Below are 27264 nucleotides of genomic sequence, written 5' to 3' on the forward strand. Positions count from 1 at the left end.
AATACTAGGAAAGGGGAGGCAGGTAGTCTAGTGGTTAGAGCATTGGGCCAGTGACCGCAAGGTTGCTGGATCAAATCCCCAAGCTGACAAGAGAAAAATGTGTCATTCTGCCCCTGAACAAGGCAGTTAACCCACTGTTTCACAGTAGACTGTCATTTTAAATAAGAAATTGTTCTTAACTGACTTGCCTAGTTAAATAAAAATAAAACTGGGTGAACACAGCAAGACCCAATTAATGTTTTCATACTATAGCTAATAAAGCTTTATTGTTAGGCTACATACACTAAATTTATAATAGGCTGACTCGTCACAACTTCCTTAGGACCTTGACATTCTGAAAGGGGCGGGGTTTAGAGCCCGTAGCACACAAAGGGGCGTGTCCATACAGGGTGGAAATAAATAGGTAGCCCAGCTCTGACAGTCCCCACTCACACCCGAAAGTCGTAAAACAGGATTGAGGCATCTCACAAACGGTAAATGACCAACCAACGGCTACATTAGGATATTTAACTACATTAAATGGCTGGGGATAATATGGGCCTAGATTGCAACAAGATTAGGGATTGTCAAGCCAAAAACTGACAACCTTTCGATTGTTTCGTTTATTCTAAGACTTGTTTCATGCGTGACCATTTATTTAATGTCATAGTTGATGAGATGCAGCTCCAACTACTTGATGTCTATAGCTTCTTTTTTTTTGCTTTAGAAAAGATTATTCAAACCTCTTGTTAAAGTCACTTCAATCTGCCGTGATTGAACTCTGATTCCGTGACGCAAAGTTTAGTTAGACTTTCAAAGTTCATAACTGTTGCTTAAATAGACTATCGCACATGTTATTCCAGTTTAAAACATTTTGCTGTGCTTTTAAATGCAACTTTTCTTCTTTGCATGAACTTACTATGAGTTGCAGACATTTGATGTGTAGATACTGTTCAGATAAGTTATCTATTCTAGGGAACCTATGGCATACTCTATTATTCTCTTATGCTATATTCTCTATACCTTTGCTTACCTTAAAGCTGTAACTCGGCTGCAAAGTTCTATGCCATAAAGTATGGAAATCCCCAGAAATCATAATGGATGGTCAATATTTGTTTTAATAGCTAATGTCTCTCCTTCTCCCCCCACAGAGGACTAGACCAACTCAGGCAAAATGGTGAAAGTAGGTGTCAATGGGTAAGACACATTTTCATTTAACCCCTTAACACAACACACAATCTAACAATTTATCACCCCCACACACACAGGGTTAGAATCTCCTATTCTGGCTTGACCTAGTGCAGAGCTTACGCTTTTGAACCTGATATCTATTTGAAATGGCAATCTCGCTAATCTCAATTAATAAAAACAAAAATATAGGAATGAATACAATCAAGATTTCATTACGTCATTCCTTACTAATGGCTGTACCCTGGTAACCTCACACAGGGAGTACTGATGCCCCTTCGAAAGGACCCACCCTCTGTTTGTGAGAAACACAAGTTTCATATGATGAGCAAGTCATCCCCGATGATGTGTGGTATTCAGACGAGCCCTGAGAGGAGCTTGGCTTACATGACCTTCCTCTCTGTATCCTCTTGTGCCAGTCTGTTTTTAGCCAGGCACCCTTTGGAGGAAAGATCAGGGGTACAGTAGTGTCTTGTTGACATTCTCAACCATCAGAACATTTTAATAGCTGTCTTACTCTAAACTAGCTCGGCGACTAAAGAGCAGGAACTGTGTAAAGACTTGTGTTTTGCAGAAGGCACACTCTGGTTAGCAGAACAGACACACATCCAGGGACGGTCACTCTGGTGGTCTCTTGTTCTCTGATGTTTTCACTAGTAGACAAGTGACCCCCTTGTGCTTAGTTGAATGGAACAGTTTTATTGTCCAGTCTACAGTTGAAAATGTGTCTTACTACTCACATATGTGAGGGGGATCTGCAGTTCCCCCTCTCCTATCCTCCTCTTCGCCTCCCCTCCACCTCTCGGAGGACAGTGTATCAGAGCCTGTCTGTGAACCTGATTTTTTTTCTAGTTAAAAAGTAACTACTAATCAAACAGGCCTCTCACTTCATGGGGGAGGATTACCACATGAGGGGCAGACAGGACTTTACACCACAGAGAGTGAAGACTCAGTCCTGTTCACTCTGCTGGCTGTTATATAAAACCCCCTGAACCCTGTCCTCTTTCTCTGGAAATACAGTATTTTGAGGTCACCACATGTTCATTTGAGATTTCTCTGAAAGCTCTTTATATCCAGTCTTCAATCTTTTGCTTCAGGTGCTACCTGAATGTTGTGGAACAGAAATGTCAGTTCAGTTGTATACATGACATTTCAATTTGTGACCTTTGAAACGTGGCTCCCTACTGAGTAAGGCACCAGCTGTTACATTAGAATACAGGAGAGACAGATGTGGTAGTCCCCCAACTTCATTTGTTTTTCAATAGCGAGAGGTTTATGAAATTCCGTAGTATTGTTGAGGACTGGGTGTCACATCAATGATTAATGGAATGAATGGTCTTGTCCCCCAGATTCGGCCGTATCGGGCGTCTGGTTACCCGTGCTGCATTCCACTCCAAGAAGGGAGTTGAGATTGTTGCCATCAACGACCCCTTCATCGACCTGGACTACATGGTGAGTAGACCACAATGGACCAGGGACTTCTAGCCCACTGAATCAGTAGAAAAATGTACTGATCCCTGACATGTATAAAGAATGAAGGTTTTAAGACTTAGTGAAATATTTAGCTTATGTATAGATGACTTCCTCACCTGAACTTATTAAGTGGTTTCATTAACTTCAAGACCTTTGAATGTTGCTGTCACCCTGACACCCTCAATGAACAAACCAAGGCCCTGTCATAACTTAGGATCTATTAACAATAGGCCAAGAGACTCACCACCTCCTCTCCTTCTCCCTCTTCAGGTCTACATGTTCAAGTATGACTCCACCCACGGACGTTTCCACGGTGAGGTCAAGGCTGAGGGTGGCAAGCTGGTCATCGATGGACACAAAATCACTGTGTTCCACGAGTGAGTTCATTCATTTAGTAACAAATAATTCACTTTTTTTTTCACATCGAAAAAAAAATCATACAAATCAGGTCAGCATCTGTAGAATATGCAGAAGAGACCTGAAGTCCCTTGTGGTCTTATGGAATGGCGCCCCCTTGTGGAATCCATAACAATATAAATGATAGTCTGTTAGTCCATGGTGCTCTGCTTCCTCATAACATAACCCTGAACCTCCTTTCTCTCTCGTTCTCAGGAGAGACCCAGCTAACATCAAGTGGGGAGATGCTGGTGCCACCTATGTAGTTGAGTCAACAGGTGTTTTCACCACCATTGAGAAGGCCTCTGTAAGTATCCCCATCAGTAGACACAGCATCCAGAACTGTATGATATGGGAATATCATTAGAACAGAAATGACTCCTTTATAACATGCCTTTACCCATCAGGCTTAACCTGCATGTGGTGCATTATGTTGAATACATACAATAACTAGGCAACAATATTTAACCAGGCTACAAAAAATGTAGTACTGGACTCTAACATCTCCTCCTCCAGACCCATCTGAAGGGCGGTGCCAAGAGGGTTGTCATCTCTGCTCCCAGCGCTGATGCACCCATGTTCGTCATGGGCGTCAACCACGAGAAGTACGACAACTCCCTCAAGGTTGTCAGGTGAGACTCTCTTCCCTCCGACTCAACACGCACTCCCTCCACTTAACAGATACTACCTGCAACACCTGGCTATTCTGTTGCGGTTCAGACTATAATTTAGCACGTCTCTCTCCACAGCAATGCTTCATGCACAACCAACTGCCTGGCTCCCCTGGCCAAGGTCATCCACGATAACTACCACATCATTGAGGGTCTGATGGTACGTATTAAAACGCAACACCTGGGAACAATCCCCTAGAGAGGCTTAATCTGACATAACGACAGGTTTCACACTGACACAAGACACCTGGGAACAATCCCCTAGAGAGGCTTAATCTGACACAAAACACCTGGGAACAATCCCCTAGAGAGGCTTAATCTGACATAACGACAGGTTTCACACTGACACAAAACACCTGGGAACAATCCCCTAGAGGCTTAATCTGACATAACGACAGGTTTCACACTGACACAAAACACCTGGGAACAATCCCCTAGAGGCTTAATCTGACATAACGACAGGTTTCACACTGACACAAAACACCTGGGAACAATCCCCTAGAGAGGCTTAATCTGACATAACGACAGGTTTCACACTGACACAAAACACCTGGGAACAATCCCCTAGAGAGGCTTAATCTGACATAACGACAGGTTTCACACTGACACAAAACACTAACAGTACAGAACAAGGGAGGGACTGTTTTTAAGATCACCAACACACCATCTGTCTTTCTTATCCAGCCGTCCCCCACTACCACTTCTGTACCTCCTTAATGTGGATCACTCCTCTCATCTCCCTTCCCATCTCTCTCTCTCAGAGCACCGTTCATGCCGTCACCGCCACCCAGAAGACTGTTGATGGTCCTTCTGGAAAGCTGTGGAGGGATGGACGTGGTGCCAGCCAGAACATCATCCCTGCCTCCACCGGAGCAGCCAAGGCTGTCGGCAAGGTCATCCCCGAGCTGAACGGGTCAGTACCACAACCTCTAAATAACTAATAACAACCAGTAAAACAAGACACAATTATAATACTAGTATCAGAAGTTCACAACCTCTAACTAGACACCAGTAAAACACTATGATACAGCTTTAATTCACTTGTGACAACTTCTAATTAGACCAGTAACACATTTATAACACTAGTCTGCCACTACTACAGTTTTCCGTCAACAGTAAAATGCATAGCAATGAAACAGACATTTGTCTAAGAACCAGTCATTTATTATGTCTGTATATCAAACTGTAGAGGAGTAAGTTTAACTTTGACCTTATGCTGCTGTCACCCCCTCTTCTTCCTCACAGCAAGATCACTGGCATGGCCTTCCGTGTCCCCACCCCCAACGTCTCAGTGGTGGACTTGACCGTCCGTCTGGAGAAGCCTGTGAGTAGCCCCTCCCCCTGCCTTACCAAACTGCCAATACACATGTCTGTCTCTGGTGTACCTTACCTGCCAATACAATCAAAAAGATATCACTGTCCTAGGACTAGTTGTTAGACACAGTGACCACATCTTTAAATAAAGTTTGCAGTAAAGCCCATTGTTGAGTAGACAAGACAATGCCTTAATTTATACATGATTAGTTAGCATTGTAAATTTAGGAACAATTTGACAACCCACCTCTTGTTTCCTTGAACCACAGGCCAGCTACGACGCCATCAAGAAGGTTGTCAAGGCTGCTGCCGAAGGACCCATGAAGGGAATTCTCGGCTACACGGAGCAACAGGTTGTGTCTTCAGACTTCAACGGTGACACCCACTCCTCCATCTTTGATGCCGGCGCTGGCATTGCTCTGAACGACCACTTCGTCAAGCTGGTCACATGGTACGCATTCATCCTCTGCAAATATACACGCGAACACACACACACACACACCTACACATTCTTGGTGAGTGAAGAAACCTGACCGTGTCTCTCCTCTCTCCTCAGGTATGACAATGAGTTCGGCTACAGCAACCGCGTCATTGACCTGATGGCTCACATGGCCACCAAGGAGTAAAGCAACCAACCAAATGCTACTGCGCTACGTCAAGTGACCACATATTTCCCATTCGATTGGACTATCGCCCTTGCCTGAGAAAGTTACCCGCATTAAACAAATAACTAACAATCACAACTAATTTATTTTTGTATTGTAAAGCCCCTGTTCTGGTCTTGTGAAAGGTGAGATGGAATCTGGGTGTGAAGAGATTTACTCTGTTTGTTGCACTGAACCTGCTTCATTCAGAAGCGGAATAAAAGTCCTCTGAGTAAATATGGCTTCCTGTTTTTCACTTGATGGGACAAAAGGGAAATGATTTAGTATATAAATGTTGATAATGGGAAAGGACAAACTCTTAAATAATGCCTTGGTTATTTCTATTAAGGAACCTGATGTGATCCATCACTCATACACAATGGAAACACTATACAACACAATTATTCCTGACCCTGGGTACATAGGAGTAGTTTAGGTATAGTATCTATACAATGAGGTTGCTCTGTAAACTAAAACATATATCTGAATGTTCTCACTCTGATGCTAGCATATATCTGATCCGTTTACTCTTGTAAGAATCTGTGCATTTGACAGAACCAGGATTTCAAACAACCCAGACACTTTAATTTCAGTTCTATGATCGCGTCACTTCCTCTGCCAGTTCTCTCTTCTCGACTCAAACGTTTATTGGTCTGTACACAGATTTGCAGATGTTATTGCAGGTGCAGTGACATTCTTGTTTTCAGCTCCAACAGTGTAATACGTAGCAATACACAGAATCTTAAAGGTAGAAATTAATACATTTCTGTCCAATCAAACCCTTTCTGCACAGTTTCCTTTTCCATCAGTGTTAAATTCTCTTATTTTTCTCTCCCCTTTCCTGAGATGAATCATTATTTCTCTCTACACCCCCAGTTCAGTTCAATACCTGCTCCATTTGTTAAGCCAAGGGTGTTCTGGCATGACTAACTAAAGTTGACAATGGCCGACCATTATGATTACGCAATTGGCCTTCATAAAATATTCCCAATCGATGGTATTGACAAGGGAAGAGAGGTAAGCCAACTCTACTTTTCTGAGACCAACAACCTCTAGGGGTTTTCACAGCATGGTGGTCCTATGGGTGCTGCAGGAGGCTTAATGAACAGCGTGATTGCAGTCAACTTGACAGTGTGTGTATCAGGTGCTTTAGGTGGACTTGTGGTGCCTATAGAGAACATGGAGGTTTTCATGCTTTCACTTTACTTCACTATAGTTGACTTGGTGCTTAGAGAACACTGGGTGTCCATCACACTAATTGATAATCATAAATCATTTGTTTTTCAAATGAACCACTTAATCAATTATAAGTAATGAATTAGTGTCTGTTAGCTTTAATGAGTGAAAATGCTGTCATGTTCTACTAGTGACTAACACACAGCATGACTTCCTGGACTAAGGTGTGAGTCAACAGGAGAGAAAACATGTTGATGGCTGAACACCTACTGATACACACCAAGGCATCCTCTGATCGTAAAGCTGAGCCTCTAAACATACACAGTTTATTGTAACCTTTCAAGTCAGACTTGTGTGTGTAGGTAGACTTGAAGATCAGGTTAATGTTGTAGTTCAGTTTGCAGCCAGTAAGCTATGTATTTATTTCAACATCCCAGTGTCTATCTCTCTCACGTCATGCTCAGACAAGGCAGTCAGTAAGAGAAGGATTATTCTCCTGTAGGCAGATCATCATCCATCCATAATCTTATTGAAGAGAAGACGTGTGTCTCCTGGGTGTTGTTGCTCTCATTGTTAGACACAGACACATACAAATTATGAGTCAGTTACATGTGTGCTCTTATTATATCACAATTGGTGATATCTCTTCTACGGCATTCAGTTTAAACAATGGATAGAGAGATCAAGAGTGAAAGAGATACAGAGAGAGAGCGAGAAAGAGAGCATGGAAGAGAGAGAGAAACAGGGTGAGAGCATAGAAGAGAGAGAGAGAGAGAGAGAGGGAGGTCAAAAAGGCTCAGATCCTTCCATTTATTTTCCCTCTGTGTGCCTTTTCAGACCACACACTCACTGATCATTTCTCCGCCAGATTGTCGACAGCAAGTTGATTTACTCTTCTCAGAAATAGAGCACAAAAATTGACAGAGGCTTAAGATTTAAAAAAGAGCTTAACTCACAACACAGACAGACTGAACAAAAGAGTGAGATAGGAAGTAAAAAAGAGAGGTAGAGAGGGGCAGGTTGACAGACGAAGAGGAAGGTGAGTAAGAATGCTCCTCTTGGTGTGTGTGTCACCTGTTGATTTCTCATTAGTGTGTGTGTGTGTGTGTGTGTGTGTGTGAGTGATCTCCTTTCAGCTTTGAACTGAACAGTGAGTTTGATTATGTGATAATAGTTGTGTGTGTTTCAATTGTCTGTCTCTCTTTTTCTCTTCCTGCTTTTCCAATTCTCCACTTTTCCCCTGATTGTGCACTTCTTACTTTTACACATTTCTGTCTGTAATACACTGGCTCACCCCCTGTCTCCCCTCTCCTCTCCCCTACCCTCTCTGCTCTCCTCTACCCTTTCCCCTCTCCTCTCCCCTACCCTCTCTGCTCTCCTCTAAACTTTCCTCTCTCCTCTCCCTTCTCCTCTCTCGTCTCCTCTAAACTTTCCCTTCTCCTCTCCCCTACCCTCTCTGCTCTCCTCTAAACTTTCCCCTCTACTCTCCTTTCTCCTCTCTCCTCTTCTCTTTTTTGCTCTCTCCTCTCCCCTACCCTCTCTGCTCTCCTCTACCCTTTCCCCTCTCCTCTCCCCTACCCTCTCTGCTCTCCCCTCTAAACTCTCCCTTCTCCTCTCTCCTCTCCTCTAAACTTTCCCCTCTCCTCTCCCCTACCCTCTCTGCTCTGCTCTCCTCTACCCTTTCCCCTCTCCTCTCCCCTACCCTCTCTGCTCTCCTCTAAACTTTCCCTCTCCTCTCCCCTACCCTCTCTGCTCTCCTCTAAACTTTCCCCTCTCCTCTCCCCTACCCTCTCTGCTCTCCTCTACCCTTTCCCCTCTCCTCTCCCCTACCCTCTCTGCTCTCCTCTACCCTTTCCCCTCTCCTCTCCCCTACCCTCTCTGCTCTCCTCTAAACGTTCCCCTCTACTCTCCCTTCTCCTCTCTCCTCTCCTCTAAACTTTCCCCTCTCCTCTCCCCTACCCTCTCTGCTCTCCTCTACCCTTTCCCCTCTCCTCTCCCCTACCCTCTCTGCTCTCCTCTACCCTTTCCCCTCTCCTCTCCCCTACCCTCTCTGCTCTCGTCTACCCTTCCCCTCTCCTCTCCCCTACCCTCTCTGCTCTCCTCTAAACTTTCCCCTCTCCTCTCCCCTACCCTCTCTGCTCTCCTCTACCCTTTCCCTCTCCTCTCCCCTACCCTCTCTGCTCTCCTCTAAACTTTCTCCTCTCCCCTACCCTCTCTGCTCTCCTCTACCCTTTCCCCTCTCCTCTCCCCTACCCTCTCTGCTCTCCTCTAAACTTTCCCCTCTACTCTCCCTTCTCCTCTCTCCTCTCCTCTAAACTTCCCCCTCTCCTCTCCCCTACCCTCTCTGCTCTCCTCTACCCTTTCCCCTCTCCTCTCCCCTACCCTCTCTGCTCTCCTCTAAACGTTCCCCTCTACTCTCCCTTCTCCTCTCCTCTAAACTTTCCCCTCTCCTCTCCCCTACCCTCTCTGCTCTCCTCTCCCCTACCCTCTCTGCTCTCCTCTAAACTTTCCCCTCTACTCTCCCTTCTCCTCTCTGCTCTCCTCTAAACTTTCCCCTCTACTATCCCTTCTCCTCTCTCCTCTTCTCTTTTTTGCTCTCTCCATCAATATATAACTACCCCACCATTGCTGTCTCTCTTTTTCTCTCTTTCTCTATCTATATCCGCGTTACTATAGGGAATTTAACAACTCTAACTCTCACTCTGTTTTTCTGTGCATGTCTAGGGGGTTAAATCCTCTTACCTTCCACTTTCTAGCACATTCTCTGTCTCAGTACCCGTTACTCTCCTCCTCTCTCTTTCTATCTACTGGGCTTTACAGTAAAATCTCTCTCTGTCTTCTTTTCTCCACCAGTTGATGTCTCTGGGAGGAAATGGCTCGTGGAGGGGCTCTGTCCCATCCTCCATCCCTCCTGCCTTCCTTTCTCACCTCTCCCCCAGCACTGACCTGGGAGTTGCCATCTTCCTCATCCTCACAGGTGAGTCAAATCTACCATCTGCCTACAACACATTCACCCCTAGCCACTATACCCCTATACCCTCTAACCACTGATAGAGATTTGAAAGGATTGGATTTTACACTACTTGTACTATAAGCAATATGGTGAAAAATCCTCAAAGCGTAGAGGGCAAGTTTGAGATATTACCATACTACATCAAATCATTTCAGATCTATACAAGTGTCTAGAGACTTGGGCATAGAGGCTCAGGGTTGTTGGTTGATTTCAAATTAGGCATCTCTCCTCATCACAGACGAGAGATTCAGTGTTGGTGTCAGTTAATGTCAGAGTTTGGTTGGTATTCCTCCTGAGTAACTCACTGGTAGAATAATCAGAACATAATCTGTACAGTGTAGAAGTATTAGGCTTGGCTTAAGGTATATTTATGGGGGTGAAATTCTGTTCAGATAAATCAAGACTTAAAAACAATATGAACAAAATATAATTTGATCCCAGAGGACTGAAAGGGTTTCGATATATAAGCTGGGCAACAGCTTTTCACATCTTAATCATCGGAATCCAGAGCCCACGCAGATGGCTGAATGGGTTTACTTTGTTTCAACACAGATCTGTCATCCATCAGGATCAACCTTCTGATCAAGTCAGTCAGTGATCTAACTCTCTATGACTGTTTCCATTACGGAGCTGTGGAGACAGACTGAATACAAAGTGTATTAGCATAGCAACCCCAGGGTCACACCAGAGAGGAGAGGATACACAGAGAGAAGAGAGGAGAGAGGATACATAGAGAGAGGAAAGGTGAGAGGACAGGGGAGAAAGGAAAGGAAAGAGGATACATAAAGGACAGAGGATACATAGAGAGATGAGAGAGGAAATGAGAGAGGAGAGTGGAAAGGAGAGAGGAAAGGTGAGAGGAAAGAAGAGAGGAGAGGACACACATGAGGAATCACAGCATGGAACATTCCATACCTGTTGCTCCCAATAATTACCTACACAGCAAATCAAATGAGGCTATGAACAGCACCCTGCACCCCACTGGCCAGCCAGCCAGCCAGCAAGCAACCATGTCGATTCAGCTAGAGCATTTATTCACTTTGGATTGGTTCCCCGATGCTTCCAAAGCAGCATAGTGGGTTGAGGGGGTCAGGAAGGCAGCAGCGGATGAAATATTAAATGACAGACGGTTTACTGACCCTTATTATACCCAAGAGCAGACAGTGAGCTGGTCTGTCTCTATGCTTCTATCTTTCTCTCTCTCCCCATCGCTTCAAACCTCCTATCTCCCCGCTCCTCTCTTCCTTCTCTCCTCTCTTCTTCTCCAGGTGTAGTGTCCGTGGTTGGGAATGGCATAGTGCTGTTGGTTTACTGTAGAAAGAAGAAGAAACTCAGACCACCCGAACTCATGACTATTAACCTGGCCATTTGTGATTTTGGATACAGCCTCTTGGGGGCGCCATGCCTCATAATTTCCAGGTGAGCAATTCCTGTCAACCAATCTTCAATCCCCCATACTGATAGTATGAATATCAAACTAGACAGAATGATATGATGCAGATGTTTTTATCCAGATCAATTGACAGTTTACACTCACATCCCATGAATCAGACAAAGTGCTTAGTGTTCCAATGATCATTATCTGGTCATTAACTCCTCCTCCGGTCCACCAGTGTGTCCCATGGCTGGGTGTTTGGGGAAGCAGGGTGCCTGTGGTACGGGTTGCAGGGCTTTGTTTTTGGGATCGGCTCCCTCATCACCACCTGTCTCATCTCTCTGGACCGCTGCCTCAAGATCTGCAGCTTCAGATACGGTCAGTGCGATTCCCTTCAGTTCTTTTTGCTATCTTTTTGAGTCGTGTGTACATACTTATTATATTCTTCATTTGATACATTTCTTACATATTTTCCCTTGGGAAGACAATGATAAAGTGTTGTTGAATCCCAAAAACATTTAGCTTCCGTAGGCTACATTTATCCTTCATCCTTATCTGATATTTCTTCAAACATTTCATTACATGAAATACATGTCTGATACTCAATTGAGAGAACAAAAGGGGTGACACAAAAGGATGTTGTTGACCCCTGACCCCTTTTAGTGGCCTCATTGACTTCCTGGTTTTCCCTGAGGCTTTCGTCAGTGGGTCAGAGCATAAATAAGGCCCTTGCTTTGAATATGCTCTTTATACTGAGCATGTCAGATAATTGATTTTGAACAGAATACTGAACAGAACCTCTGCATTCAATGATCTAATCTAAACATACACTATATATACAAAAGTATGTGGACACCCCTTCAAATTAGTGGATTCGGCTATTTTAGCCACACCTGTTGCTGACAGGTGTATAAAATTTAGCACACAGCCATGCAATCTCCATAGACAAATATAAGCAGGAGAATGGCCTTACTGAAGAGCTCAGTGACTTTCAATGTGGCACCGTCATAAGATGCCACCTTTCCAACAAGTCAGTTCATCAAATTTCAACCCTGCTAGAGCTGACCAGGTCAATTGTAAGTGCTGTTATTGTGAAGTGAAGTGTGAAGTGGTTGGTCACCCAAGCTCATAGAACGAGATCGCCAAGTGCTGAAGCATGTCGCTCGTAAAAATGGTCTGTCCTCTGTTGCAAAACACACTACTGAGTTCCAAACTGCCTTTGGAAGCAAAGTCAGCGCAATAACTGTTTGTGGAGTAAAGCTTGCTGCCATTGGACTCTGGAGCAGTGTAAACGCTTCACCATCTGGCAGTCCGACGAACTAATCTTGTCAGGAGAACGCTACCTGCCCGAATGCATAGTGCCAACTGTAATGTTGGGTGGAGGAGGAATAATGGTCAGGTTGTTTTTTTCCATGGTTCGGGCTAGGTCACTTAGTTCCACTGAAGGGAAATCTTAATGCTACAGCATACAATGATATTCTAGACGATTCTGTGCTTCCAACTTTGTGGCAGCAGTTTGGGGAAGGCCCTTTCCTGTTTCAGCATGACAATGCCACCATGCACAAAGCGAGGTCCATACAGAAACGGTTTGTTGAGATCGGTGTGGAAGAACATGACTGGCCTGCACAGAGCCCTGACCTTAACCCCATGGAACACCTTTGGGATGAATTGGAACGCCGACTGCGAGCCAGGCCTAATCGCCCAACATCAGTGCCAGACCTCACTAATGCTATTGTGGCTGAATGGAAGCAAGGCCCTGCAGCAATGTTACTACATCTAGTGGAAAGCCTTCCCAGAAGAGTGGAGGCTGTTATAGCAGCAAAGGGGGACCAATTCCATATTATTCAACTCCAACTCCATATTTGTCGTGTGGTCCAGTGCTGCAAGTGAAGACCTATTTAAGCTGCAGCTGGCCCAGAACAGAGCGGCACGTTTTGCTCTTCATTGTAATCAGAGGGCTGATATACATATGATGCATGCCAGTCTCTCTTGGCTAAGAGTTGAGGAGAGACTGACTGCATCACTTCACTTTATAAGAAACAGTCATGTGTTGAAAATCCCAAACGGTTTGTCAACTTACACACAACTCTGACACACACCAGACATGCCACCAAGGGATCTTTTCACAGACCCCAAATCCAGAACAAATTCAAGAAAGTGTACAATATTATATAGAGCCCTTGTTGCTTGGAACTTCCTTCCATCTCATATTGCTCAAATAAACAGCAAACCTGGTTGCAAAAAGCAGATAAAGCAACACCTCACGGCACCACGCCTCTCCCCTATTTGACCTAGATAGTTTGTGTGTATGTTATTGACATGTAGGCTACGTGTGCCTTTAAAAACATGTATGTAGTTCTGTGCTTGAGCTGTTCTTGTCTATTGATATTCTGTATTATGTCATTCTGTATTATGTTTCATGTTTTATGTAGACCACAGGAAGAGTAGCTGCTGCTTTTGCAACAGCTAATGGGGATCCTAATAAAATACCAATGCCCATGATTTTGGAATGAGATGTTGGACGAGCAGGTGTCCACAGAACTTTGGTCATGTAGTGTAGTTTATAATCTGTTTGTCTGTATGTCCGACTCTTTCTTCAAGCCCACGTTGTAGAGATAATTGGGGGCACTATTGTAAGAGCAGTTTTTGATATTTTTGATTGGTCCAGACTCCAGCTTGATCTTGTTGACCTGGAGATGACTTTTCAGTTATGTAGACACTAGGCAGCAATGATGTTATTGTATTGCTGGTTAGGGGTAGTCACGCAGGTAGCTATGGGAAAGGGAAGGTGGCCTAGTGGTTAGAGTGCTGGACTAGTAACCAAAAGGTTGCAAGATTGAATCCCGGAGCTGACAAGGTAAAAATCTGTCGTTCTGCCCCTGAACAAGGCAGTTAACCCACTGTTCCTAGGCCGTCTTTGAAAATTAGAATTTGTTCTTAACTGACTTGCCTAGATAAATAAAGGTAGCACTTTTTTTTAAAGGAAGGGTAATTGTCAGGCAGGTTTAATGTCTGGGCTACCAACATGCAACACTACATAAAGAAATAGAAACCCGTAAATATCACACACAACCATTTCAAGTACTAGCAACCATTTTCAGGGCTCACTTGCAACAGATACCTTGGTCTCAATGAGACTCCCTGCTAAAATAAATGAAAAACGTGCTTCATTTGATTCATATCCCTCTCCTAGGTATCTGGTTATAATATAGTACATGCTGGACAATCAGGTGTCTCTCAAAAAATAGATCTTACCCAATGAGAATAAATAATGGTGAAATAAAAGAATAACATTCCTCCATCTCTCTCTACCAGGTCAGTGGATCGAGAGACGTCACATGTCCATGTCCATAGGGCTGGTGTGGTTCTACTCTCTGTTCTGGGCCTCCCTGCCTGTCTTTGGCTTCGGCAGCTACGGACCAGAACCCTTTGGGACCAGCTGCACCATCAACTGGTACTCCGGACTCTCTCTTATTAGACTCTGTTTTGATGTGTGTGTGTGTGTGTGTGTGTGTGTGTGTGTGTGTGTGTGTGAGTGTGTGAGTGTGTGAGTGAGTGAGTGAGTGAGTGAGTCTGCAGTTATTAAGGCATTCATCTCATCCAGCAGTAGCAATTCAGCCTGGGTATGAGGTTATAAAAGTATGTATAAATATACATCTTCTTCTTCCTCTTTTCTTTGAGGTGGGGGATGAGGTCATCTTTGATCGACAGGCTCTACATCTTGCTGATCCTGATCATGTGCTTTCTTCTCCCCACACTGACCATCGTCGCCTCCTACGTGACCATTCTGCTGACGGTGAGAAAAACTGCCCCCAGCTGGCACAAAATGGCTGATTCAGTAGGGGAGAGTCCAGGGAACTCAACTCAGACTCTACAGAAAACAGCATGCCATGTAACTCATTGATTGTCAATCAATCAATTGTCCTGGCATATTTTCAGTGGGGCACACTATAACGTATGGAATGCATGCTGAGTACAGTCCAGCAAGCATGATCTATTACCGTGATGGTGGACTCAATAGCTGTAGCCAATTGGTGGTCTAGTGAGCGTGGCCCTTATGCATTTGTTTGTGTTTACTGACATGTCTCTCTGTGTAGGTTTACCGTTCTAGTCGCGCTCTGGCATCTATTCCCTCCTCAACTGTCACTCACACCAACAAAGACCTGAGACTCACAAAGGTATGTGGAAAGCAGACTATGTTAGAAGAAGCTTAGTTACTGACTTGAAATGAAAGATGTCGTAACATCAGCTTTATTCCAGGCAGAGGAACTACCAGGGAATAACTTTTGTATTAACATTGTAACAAGTGTGTAAGTACAGACAGCACATTATATCTTTCTGTTGTTTCATCTATTGTATGTCTGTCCCAGATAGCAGCTGTGGTGTGCTCCACCTTCCTCTTATCCTGGACTCCCTATGCCATTGTCTCGCTCTACTCTGCCTTGGCCCCCAAGGAGGAGCATTGGGCCGGGGAGGCCATGCAGGGAGGAGGCCCCTCCATGGGGACTGGAGGATCCACCGGGATGGCCTCAGCCTTCCCAAACATCCCCAGCATTATGGGTCTCCTCAATTGGACCTCCACGGAAAACTACGGAAGCAACTACGGAAGCGTCTACTACGACCCTGGAGAATCCTTGCGGGACGTGACCAACCCAGATCCATACTCCTATTCTGGTTTAGGCCACAGTCTGCCTGCTGCTTCCACGCGCAGTTCAGCCCCAGGCCAGGAGGGGGAGTCGGAGACAGGGAGCAACCGGCCGGTGTCCTGCCTGCCACCTATGGTGTCTCTGATACCAGCAATGTTTGCCAAGTCTCACTGCATGATTAACCCTTTCATCTACCAGATCATGAACAAGGAGTTCAGAGAGGACGTGTACGACATGCTGTTTGGGAGACAGAACGGGGAGAGGAGGAGAATGCAGGGAAGAGCAGGGAGCTACTCTGACAGTAAGGAGTCTTTCATAGCTACAGGTGTGGACTGGACAGGTGCAGAATGACTGATAACTCTCTCTCTCACACATTTTCTTTCTCTCTCTCTCTCTCTTCTCCTCTTTCTCTCCTCAGCCCCCAAAGGCAGCCTCTCCTACTGCCACAGCTGGCGAGGGAGGAGCAACCCCAAGGCCATGCCCATGGTGGAGTTGGGGAAGAAAGAGAGGGCTGGCGACACCATCTCGGTGGGGTGGGACGCACTGGGCGTGGCCTCGCTGGACACACAGGTCAACATAGACGGGCAGAGTCTGAGCGAAGCAGGGAGAGAGCTGGGGGGTTCCACCTCTAGTAGTCTGATGACCGAGTGATAGAGGGAGAGATGGATAAGAGATGTTGAGAGGATGGAGGTGTTTAGGAGCAAAGACCTCTTTAAAAACAGCTTTAAAATAAAACATGTTTTGTGTAAGAACAACCAGAGTATTGTATCATAGTGAGTGTTTTGAGTAGTGACTCTTTTTTAAATGTAGCCAAAACATTAGTATTATTATATAACCAACAATTATGATATGTAAAATATACACTGTTGTATTTTTTACCTTTATATCTAAGCACCAACAAGATGTCTGCTGCAGTTTTGAAAATGGTATTCCATCTTTTAGTTTAGTCTATTTTGTAGTTTTTTTGTTGTCTTTGTCAACACTGTCCTGATAGGCCTGTGGGTTATGGTTCACATTATAGTTTCACACAATAGAATAGTGTGTAAAATTGTATGTGTGTATTTTGTAACAAAATAAAATCGAGCCAAGTGGGAAAATCTTGTTGCCTATGGTGTGACCATAAAATTACATTCACAAGTGGAAATGTTCCTGATAACACCTCCCCAAATCGTGAACTAGGACTCTAAGAGGTCTTATGGAACTGTTCGTAGCCTACTGGGCACAGAAAACCAGCTACTTGTGTATTTACGGTAGCTTCCTAGCTCTGCAAATCTTGCAGCACTTGTTGTGTCTTGTGGCCACTTTGGAGCCAGATAAGCGTTGACGGAAGACACTGGATTTATTTTTAATACATGAGAGATTTGCAGCATTTAACAGTACTTTCTCTCATATAGGCTGTATACCAAAACATTACTTTTCTGAAATACATTTGAGTGTTGTCGCCTGCGCATAGCCGTCGGACCGGCCTATTCGGCATTGTTTTTTTGGGGCGACCGTTATCCAGCAACAGAGCCAGACAGGAAGAGCGAGGGAACTTATTCCACGAGCCTCTTTAGACCGACCGGAGATAAATCGAGGAAACATTCGTAATTAGAAACAGTTACGTAACCTGGTATAGGTGGAACGTCACGGATACGTCTGGTATCCAACAACAAGTCAACTTTCAGCCTGTCATTATTTTATTTTTGTGATTTTATACGGAGAAAATTACCGTCCGTGTTCATGCCAGATCTGCAGCGCTTTAGTTTTCCATACCATAGCATGAATCCTTTGTTAGAGGCGAACTCGCTTCTCCAACATCAACAGCAGCAGAACCAAGGAGGACCGAGTCATCCGGATTCCCCCTCAGGCCTTCTGCCCGAATCCGTCTTCGGCTCGCTCGACCCGACTTCTTTCTTCCTGGGCGACCATCCCGGACTGGGCTCGGAGTCTCTGCCAGGGTTCGATTGCACCACACCCTCACAAGCTTACCTGCATCTGAACCATAATAACCACTCTTATCACCGGTCTGTGCCCCAACCTCCTGCAGCGATGGCCCTGAGGAACGACCTGGGCTCCAATATCAGTGTCCTAAAGACACTGAACTTACGGTTCCGATGCTTTCTGGCCAAAGTGCATGAACTTGAGCGAAGGAATAAGATTTTGGAGAAACAACTACAACAGGCGTTGGCTGCGAAGAACAGCTGTGATGGAAGTTGTTCTGAAAGCGCTAGACGGGCCCATACCCAAGAAACAGGTGTACAGACCGGGTTTGTGGGAACTATCCCGCTCAGGCCCGGGTCACTCCCGTTCCAAAACACCAATAACTCTGCGAGACGACCCACTATCCTCACGCTTGAGTCCAAGAACAAAGCTGAAACAAACCCCACCGAACCGAATCATAATCCGACCATCACGGTAAGCCTATCAACCCCGACAATCGACTCTCCAGCCGGGTCCAATTCAATCACCAACGGGAAAACGGTTTTCAGTACTGGCACTGGAACCCCCACCAACCCGCCTCCCCGGTTCCTCCCCGGTACTATCTGGTCCTACAACCATACCCGCAAGCTCGGTTCTGGCGTGGAGACGCGCGTCACCAGCCCCGGTGTGTCCTGGGTCCAGCCGGACGGGGTCGGGGTCCAGATTGATACCATTACCCCGGAGATCAGAGCCCTGTACAACGTCCTGGCCAAAGTCAAGAGGGAGAGAGACGAGTACAAACGCAGGTAAATAGGATCAACCTTTGTTGATTTGTTCACCAAAGTAAGGCCTAATTAACTAACGTGTGTGTCTGACGGGTGTAAAGGCGCATGGGGACCTAGAGTTGTGATTAAACGTCTCTTGGTAAAAGTCAGTTGATGTAACTTAGTGAAACTATAATAGGCGTACATGTATTATTTTGCTCATGCCACTTGGGTGAAGTGAAAGGCCCTGTTACAACAGATGGCCTCTGAGAGCAGCTGTGTCCTGCCTGTGTTCTGTCTATTTCTGCCACAGCCCACACCATTCTTATTGCTAGAGATGCAAAGGGCAGCTGGGGGAAATACCAAACATTATCAGACCATAACTGACTCAGAATGAAGTCATGTAACTGAGATCCAACACAGGAAGTCTCTGTCTCAACAATCAAACCAAGACCTTTGAACTCTTGAGTTTCCCACTAGCTAGGGGACTCCAGACCTAGGTCAGGGTATGCTTGATTTAGCTGTTTGTACTTTTGGGATTACTGCATTGATTTTGTACTTTTGAGACTATTCCATTTGAACCAGGCAAACTATATATAAATCAAGCACAGCTCAAGTATTTGAAGATTTGACTTATGGTTTGGGGAAGGAATATCTGCTTAGCGCCCCTTTAGAAAAAAAAGGGTAATGGGCCAAACACAGTGACAGGAATCTGATACAGAGACCATAGTGCACCTCTGCACGTTTGAAATGGCTGCAGTTTGTATTCTATGACAGAACTAGAACCCGGACCGCTGATTTGTGGCACTATTAACAGCAGGGCTGTGGCTTCGATTCACGTTGCACAGGTCGCATAGACATGGTCTATACTGAAGGTATATGTTGATTTGGATAAACTTATCTCAGCAAAAATGCCATACCCAATGAATGTAAGGTGATAGACAAGCATGTATCTCCCATTAGGAAGGCTGGGTAGGGTCAGGGATTGGTTTGTGATCGGGAGGACCTGGGACAAGTGTGTGTTTGTGGCTGTTTTGTTTGTTTATTGCGATTTCATGAGGCATGTGACCTTACTGCCACCTCCAAGTGAGTCAAGTCCTGGCTTGTTTCACCTTCAGACATCCATATATCTGATAGCATCCGTACTGCACAGTCATTGATGTGATTTAGGCCTCCAGTGTAGTGAAAGAATGTTATCTCTGTCATGAGTCTGTTGTAGTAATGCAGTTAAATCTACCTGCAGGCAACATGTAGAGAGAGGGAAACCCACAGGACTATTAATTCACTTCAATAAGGTAGTTTCAGTATAAGATACACCCCCTTCCCTCCCTCTCCTCCACTCCTCTTTCCCTGCCCTGTCCCTTGTTCTCTCCATCTATCCATTCATATTGCTATTCATTGTTCCCACTCTCTCATTGGCTAGTTCTCTCATACCCCTCCAGGGGTGGAAAAAGTACCCAATTGTCATACTTGATTTAAAAGTAAAGATACCTTAATAGGAAATTACTCAAGTAAAAGTCAGTCACCCAGTAAAATACAACTTGAGTAAAAGTCTAAAAGCATTTTGTTTTAAATGTACTTAACTATCAAAAGTAAAATTATAAATAATTTCAAATTCCTTATATTAAGCAAACCATATGGCACAATTGTTCATGTTTTTTTTGCCATTAATTTGCCAGAAGTTTACATAATTATGACATAACATTGAAGGTTGTGCAATGTAACAGCAATATTTAGACAAAGGGTTGCCACCCGTTAGATAAAATACGGAACGGTTCCGTATTTCACTGAAATAATAAACGTTTAATAAACGTTTAGTTTTCGAAATGATAGTTTACGGATTTTACCATATTAATGACCTAAGGCTTGTATTTGTGTGTTTATTATAATTAAGTATATGATTTGATAGAGCAATCTGACTGAGCCGAGGTAGGCAGCAGCAGGCTCGTAAGCATTCATTCAAACAGCACTTTACTGCATTTGCCAGCAGCTCTTAGCAGTGCTTGAATGCACAGCGCTGTTTATGACTTCAAGCCTATCAACTCCCGAGATTAGGCTGGCAATACTAAAGAGCCTATACGAACATCCAATAGTCAAAGGTATATGAAATACAAATGGTATAGAGAGACATAGTCCTATAATTCCTATAATAACTACAACCTAAAACTTCTTACCTGGGAATATTGAAGACTCATGTTAAAAGGAACCACCAGCTTTCATATGTTCTCATGTTCTGAGCAAGGAACTTAAATGTTAGCTTATTTACATGGCACATATTGCACTTTTACTTTCTTCTCCAACACTTTGTTTTTGCATTATTTAAACCAAATTGAACATGTTTCATTATTTATTTGAGACTAAATAGATTTTATTTTATTTATTATTATTATGTATTATATTAAGTGTTCATTGTTCATTCAGTATTGTTGTAATTGTCATTATTTTTATATATATATATATATATATATATATATATATATATATATATATATAATCGGTATCTGCCTTTTTTTGGTCCTCCAATAATCGGTATCGGTGTTGAAAAATCATAATCGGTCGACCTCTAACTCAGACATCATTCAGAAACTAAGCATTTGTGTTTAGTGAGTCTGACAGGTCAGAGGTAGTAGAGATGACCAGGAATGATCTCTTGATAAGTGTGTGAATTGGACCATTTCTGGCCCGCTAAGCATTCAAAATGTAACGAGTACTTTTGGGTGTCAGGGAAAATGTATGGAATAAAAAGTACATGCATTTTCTTTAGGAATGTAGTGAAGTAAAAGTTACCCCCAAAAACTACTTAAATAGTACTTTTAAAGTATTTTTACTTAAGTACTTTACACCATTGTACCCTCTTACTGTCTCCTCCCTTATTTTCCTGACCTGCTCTGTCCTGTATTATCATCCCCCCTTCACCTCTCTCTGTCTCCGTCTTTCTCTCTCTCTGTCACTCTCTCTCTGTCTCTTTCTCGCTCTCTCTCATCAAATTAAATGCGGCTTTATTGGCATGGGAAACATCTTTGCCAAAGCAAGTGAGACAAACAGTAAACAAAGAAGTGAGAATACATAAAACAATGTCACCAAAAACGATTAGAAATGAACAGTAAGCATTGCACTCACAAAGTTTTGAAAAATATATTTTTTAATGTTTTGTGTTATATATCAGCTATGTACAGTGTTATATCAATGTGCATATGGTTGTAGTGTGAATAGTAGGGGAAGATAAATCAACATAAATATTGGTGGTATTTACAATATTTTTTTGTGCTGCACTTGTTGCACTTTTCTCATGGCAACGGGCCCAAATCCTGCTGCTGTGATTTCACACTATTTCGCCTAACAGATATGGGAGTTTATCAATGTTTAATTAGTTTTCAAATTCTTTGTGAGTCCGTGTGATCTGTGGGAAATATGTGTCTCTAATATGGTCATACATTTGGCAGGGGGTTAGGAAGTTCAGCTCAGTTTCCACCTCATTTTGTGGGCATTATGCACATAGCCAGGTCTGTCTATGGGGATACATTTTGGGTCAGTCACAGTGGTCAGGTATTCTGCCACTGTGTACTCCATGTTTAGGGCCAAATAGCATTTAGCTGTCAGAGCCTTACTGATCATTGCACCTGTACACAGCCCATCTGTAAATAGCCCACCCAACCACCTCATCCCCATATTGTTATTTATATATATATATATTTTTCATTTTTGCACCCCAGTATCTCTACTTGCACATTCATCTTCTGCACACTTATCACTCCAGTGTTTAATTGCTAAATTGAAATTATTTGACCACTATGGCCTATTTATTGCCTTTACCTCCCTAATCGTACTACATTTGCACACACTGTATATAGATTTTTCTATTATATTATTGACTGTGTGTTTGTTTATTCCATGTGTAACTCTCTGTTGTTTGTGTCGCAGTGCTTTGCTTTATCTTGGCCAGGTCGCAGTTGTAAATGAGAACTTGTTCTCAACTGGCCTACCTGGTTTAATAAAGGTTAAATAAAAAAACATGTAAATCCAATTTGCTCAGGTTTTTGGGGGGTTGATTCTTTCCAGTGTGTCAAATAGTTATCCCTTTGCTTTCTTATAATTTGTTTAGGTCTAAATACGTTTCTGTCCTCAGGCTCTGTGAGGTCAGTTTGTGTTTGTGAACAGAGACTCAGAACCAGCTGGCTGAGGGGACTCTTCTCTAGGTTTATCTCTCTGTAGGTGAGGGCTTTGTGGTGGAATGTGTGGGCATCGCTTCCTTTTAGGTGTTTGTAGCTCTTTTCTGCACTTTGATAACTAGAGGGTGTAGTCCTAATTCTGCTCTGCATGCATAATTCTGGGTTTTGCGTTGCACACAATGTAATTTGTTACAGAATTCTGCAGGCAAAATCTCAATTGGGTTTGTCCCATTTAGTGAATTCTTGATTGGTGAGTGGACCCCACCCAGACCTCACAACCATAGAGGGCAATGGGTTCTGTTACTGATTGGGATGTCAAGCTTTATGCTCTTTTTGATGGGGTAGAAGGTCCTTCTTGCCTTGTCTGTCAGATTGTTCACAGCCTTGTGGAAGTTAGCTATGGTGCTGATGTTTAGTCCGAGGTCAACATAACTATTTGTGTGCTCTAGGGCAACACTATCTAGATAGAATTTGTATTTGTTGTCATGGCTTCTGGACCTTTTTTAGAACACCATTCATTTAGTCTAACTGAGATTCACTTTCAGGGCCCAAGTCTGACAGAATCTGTGTAGAAGATCTAAGTGCTGCTGTCGGCCCTCCTTGGTTGGGGACAGAAGCACCAGATCATCAGCAAACAGTAGACATGTGATTTGTGAGTCCAGTATGGTGAGGCCTGGTGCTGTAGGCTGTTCAAGTGCCGTTGCAAAAAGCTTTTTTGAAACCAACAAAGCATGAGAAGACTTTGCTTTATTTTGGTTTGTTTGTCAGTAAGGGTGTGCAGGGTGAATACGAGGAAATGATGGAGTCTGCTGTTGATGATGGTGCAGAGGATTTTTCGGAGATTGCTGTTGATGCAGATTCCACTATAATTATTGGGGTCAATTTTGTCTCCACTTTCTGGATTGGGATGATCAGACCTTCGTTCCAAATATTGGGGAAGTTGCCAGTGCTGAGGATGATGTTGAAGAGTTTAAGAATAGCCTATTTGTGGTTTGTATATTTAATCATTTAGTTTAGTATACCATCAACACTACAGGCCTGTAGCTCATCCAATGTAATTGGAGAATCCAGTGGGTTCTGGTAGTCTTTCATAGCTGATTCTAAGTTTAGTAAATGGTCATGTATATGTTTTTGCTGTTTGTTATACAACTGAAAAGATGGGAGAAGTGTTTTATCCATACATCTCCATTTTGGATAGATAGCTCTTCGTGTTGTTTAGTGTGTTCCAATGTTCCCAGAAGTGATTTGATTCTATGGAATCTTCAGTTTCATTGAGCTGATTTCTGAAATGATGTTCCTTCTTTTTTCTTAGTGTATTTCTGTATTATTTTAGTGTTTCACCATCTTGAAGGCGGAAGCTAAGGTTTTCTGGGTCTCTGTGTTTTTGGTTGGATAGGTTTCTCAATTTCTTTCTTAGGTTTTTGCGTTCTTCATCAAACCATTTCTAATTGTTTTTAGTTTTCTAAATTTGATATGTTAGCTGATAGATCAAATATAGTGTTCAGGCATCCTATGGCTACTTTTACACCTTCACTATTGCAGGGAAACATTTTGTCCTGGAAATTGTCTAGGAGGGATTGGATTTGTTGTTGGCCAATAGTTTTTTGTTTTCTACACTACCCTCCTTCCATCTATAGCATTTCTTAAAAGCATGTAGTTTGTTCAGCTTCAATGCCTTAGTTGAGTATTGCTCTGTTCAAGAAGATAGTGATTTTGCTGTGTTCTGATAGGGGTCTCAGTGGAATGACTGTGATTGTTCCGAGAGACACTGGGTTGAGGTCAGTGATAAAGTAGTCCTATAGTACTACTGCCAAGAGATGAGCTGTTGGTGTACCTACAGTAGGAGTCCCATCGAAGCCTACCATTGGGTTGAGGTCGGTGATAAAGTAGTCCTATAGTACTATTGCCAAGAGATGAGCTGTAGGTGTACCTACAGTAGGAGTCCCCTCGAAGCCTACCATTGGGTTGAGGTCAGTGATAAAGTAGTCCTATTGTACTATTGCCAAGAGATGAGCTGTAGGTGTACCTACAGTAGGAGTCCCCTCGAAGCCTACCATTGACTATGTCTAGACCCAGCGTGCAACAGAGCTGCAGGAGTTGTGACCTGTTTTTGTTGGTTGTTTTGTCAGTTGTGTCTAGGGGACATATTGGGGAGGGAATGCTGTCACCTCCAAGTAGGTATTTGTCTCCCTGTCTGCTAAGAGTGTCGGGTTCTGGCTTTAGGTCGCCACAGACTAGTACATGTCTCTGGGCCTGGAAAGGGTTGATCTCCCCCTCTAGGATGGAGAAGGTGTCATCATTAATGTATGGGGGGAGACAGGTGTACCTGTGTACCACACAAGACAACCATTTTCTCTGAGATCATTTCCCTATTTATTTCCAACCAGATGTGAAATGTTCCTGTTTTAATTAATTGACTAGAGTGGGTTAGGTTATGTCTGATCTATACCAAATTTGCTCTCTCTTCTCTAGCATGCTCTCCACTGCCAGCTCCACTCTCCTCTCTTCAACCCCCTTCCCCCACATCTCTCTCTCTCTCTCGCATGCTCTCCACTGCCAGCTCCACTCTCCTCTCTTCAACCCCCTTCCCCCACATCTCTCTCCCTCTCTTGCATGCTCTCCACTGCCAGCTCCACTCTCCTCTCTTCAACCCCTTCCCCCACATCTCTCTCCCTCTCTCGCATGCTCTCCACTGCAAGCTCCACTCTCCTCTCTTCAACCCCCTTCCCCCACATCTCTCTCCCTCTCTTGCATGCTCTCCACTGCCAGCTCCACTCTCCTCTCTTCAACCCCCTTCCCCCACATCTCTCTCCCTCTCTCGCATGCTCTCCACTGCAAGCTCCACTCTCCTCTCTTCAACCCCCTTCCCCACATCTCTCTCCCTCTCTTGCATGCTCTCCACTGCCAGCTCCACTCTCCTCTCTTCAACCCCCTTCCCCACATCTCTCTCCCTCTCTCACATGCTCTCCACTGCCAGCTCCACTCTCCTCTCTTCAACCCCCTTCCCCACATCTCTCTCCCTCTCTCGCATGCTCTCCACTGCAAGCTCCACTCTCCTCTCTTCAACCCCCTTCCCCCACCTCTCTCTCTCCCCTCTTCAACCCCCTTCCCCACATCTCTCTCCCTCTCTCACATGCTCTCCACTGCCAGCTCCACTCTCCTCTCTTCAACCCCCTTCCCCCACATCTCTCTCCCTCTCTCGCATGCTCTCCACTGCAAGCTCCACTCTCCTCTCTTCAACCCCCTTCCCCCACACCTCTCTCTCTCCCCAACTGCATGCGGCCATGCGCCTTCCCCTCTACCTAGTATCTGCAATGCGGTATACTCTGCACGGCAGGCTGTGATTGCTGGAAAAGGGAGGTGGCTTCCAAAGAGAGCTCAGCTCATCTTTCCCTCGCTCTCTCCCCCTCCCTCCCTCACTCTCACCTTACCCATCTATCTCAATCACAACAGTGTGCACAATGGCACAAAAACGTCTCTCTGTACACTATATAACCTCCTATTTGTTTTAAGAGCAGTTTGGTAAAGGCTCCGACATGTCGCAGTATTGTGCATTTTAAGCAGCAATGGCAGTGTGGTCTGTGTGGTGTGTTGAGTCACTGAATCAGCCATCGTAGTTCTAACATGTCAACTGTACAGGCTTTTAATGACATTACTGTTCACTAGATGGATGGTGCTGTCTGACCCTGGGACCCAGATTCATGGACCAGGGGTTTCAGACACACACACACACACACACACACACACACACGCACACATAGTTAATAGTTATTATTATGATGTTGCCATTTTACTGTGTAATTTACTTCACATTATATTTTGCTGTGTAGGTGGGAGGAGGAGTACACTGTCAGAGTGGACATGCAGCAGAAGATGGAAGACCTACAGGAGGTAACTGTGTGTGTGTGTGTGTGCCTGGCCTCTCATATTGATTGATGCATAGGGGGTAAATGTCTGTTGATTTGCAGGGATAAGAACAAAGCCATGTCAGCATATCAAACATGACAACAAGACATTACATTGAAATGTTTAGGAGCTCAATGCTTGTAGACACAAAGGCCCTCCTCACTGATCTATACACTAACTTAGGGCGCGGGGCCAGGAGGTGCAGTGTTGTCTCTGACGCTGTGTCATCAGGTTCTGGCGGTGTTGACACATTTGACATTGCCCTGACGCATGCCAAACAACCTAATACAATTGCTTGTATGAAACAGCTTGGTTGAATAGTGTGCAAACCACTAACCTAATATATGTTTATAAACCTAATATGTATGTTTATAAACCGCTAACATAATTGTACTGTAGGCTATGTATACATCCCTAACCTACTAGTTAGATGCTCCTCCCATGACGTTCGTCATACGTGTTATAGAAAGCAGCTGACAGTCATGATCAGACAGCCAAATGGTTAACTATTTGAGGAACGGGTGGAGCTACTTACACACATTCAGCATGATTGAATTACAGCAACAATATCAACTCCCCAAAATGGCACCGTTGGTCCCCATCAGATAGTTACATCTGAAAGGCATTTGACGTCCTACTTCCAAATTG

The 27264-nt window shown here is 44.1% G+C and overlaps 3 protein-coding genes across 4 annotated transcripts in view; all 3 read left to right on the plus strand.

The window, feature by feature from the left end:
• The first annotated feature begins 409 nt into the window (after window positions 1-409).
• LOC115142010 (glyceraldehyde-3-phosphate dehydrogenase) lies at window positions 410-5902 on the plus strand. Its single transcript, XM_065027869.1, has 11 exons — window positions 410-473; window positions 1131-1176; window positions 2517-2619; window positions 2911-3017; window positions 3253-3343; window positions 3553-3668; window positions 3786-3867; window positions 4469-4620; window positions 4953-5031; window positions 5291-5472; window positions 5578-5902. The coding sequence occupies exons 2-11, from the start codon at window positions 1154-1156 to the stop codon at window positions 5645-5647; spliced, it is 1005 nt and encodes a 334-aa protein (XP_064883941.1). The 5' UTR covers window positions 410-473; window positions 1131-1153; the 3' UTR covers window positions 5648-5902.
• Window positions 5903-7657: 1755 nt separating this feature from the next.
• LOC115140769 (melanopsin-B-like) lies at window positions 7658-16965 on the plus strand. The gene is made up of 9 exons (XM_065027113.1): window positions 7658-7880; window positions 9695-9818; window positions 11123-11273; window positions 11468-11607; window positions 14545-14683; window positions 14911-15025; window positions 15327-15407; window positions 15600-16176; window positions 16294-16965. Exons 2-9 carry the CDS (start codon window positions 9698-9700, stop codon window positions 16524-16526), a joined length of 1557 nt encoding a protein of 518 aa, XP_064883185.1. The 5' UTR covers window positions 7658-7880; window positions 9695-9697; the 3' UTR covers window positions 16527-16965.
• A 168-nt stretch (window positions 16966-17133) lies between these two features.
• Window positions 17134-27264, plus strand: part of LOC115140763 (non-homologous end joining factor IFFO1-like) — a 46346-nt gene continuing 36215 nt past the window's right edge. Inside the window, exons 1-2 of one of the 2 annotated variants that reach the window (XM_065027870.1) lie at window positions 17134-18583; window positions 26541-26601. In XM_065027870.1, coding sequence (XP_064883942.1) covers window positions 17598-18583; window positions 26541-26601 — 1047 coding nt within the window. In that variant the 5' untranslated portion in view covers window positions 17134-17597. The remainder of the gene's footprint in view (window positions 18584-26540; window positions 26602-27264) is intronic. The other variant, XM_029679086.2, reaches the window with a different exon arrangement.

Source organism: Oncorhynchus nerka, linkage group LG14, assembly GCF_034236695.1.
Source record: "Oncorhynchus nerka isolate Pitt River linkage group LG14, Oner_Uvic_2.0, whole genome shotgun sequence".
Taxonomy (NCBI): domain Eukaryota; kingdom Metazoa; phylum Chordata; class Actinopteri; order Salmoniformes; family Salmonidae; genus Oncorhynchus; species Oncorhynchus nerka.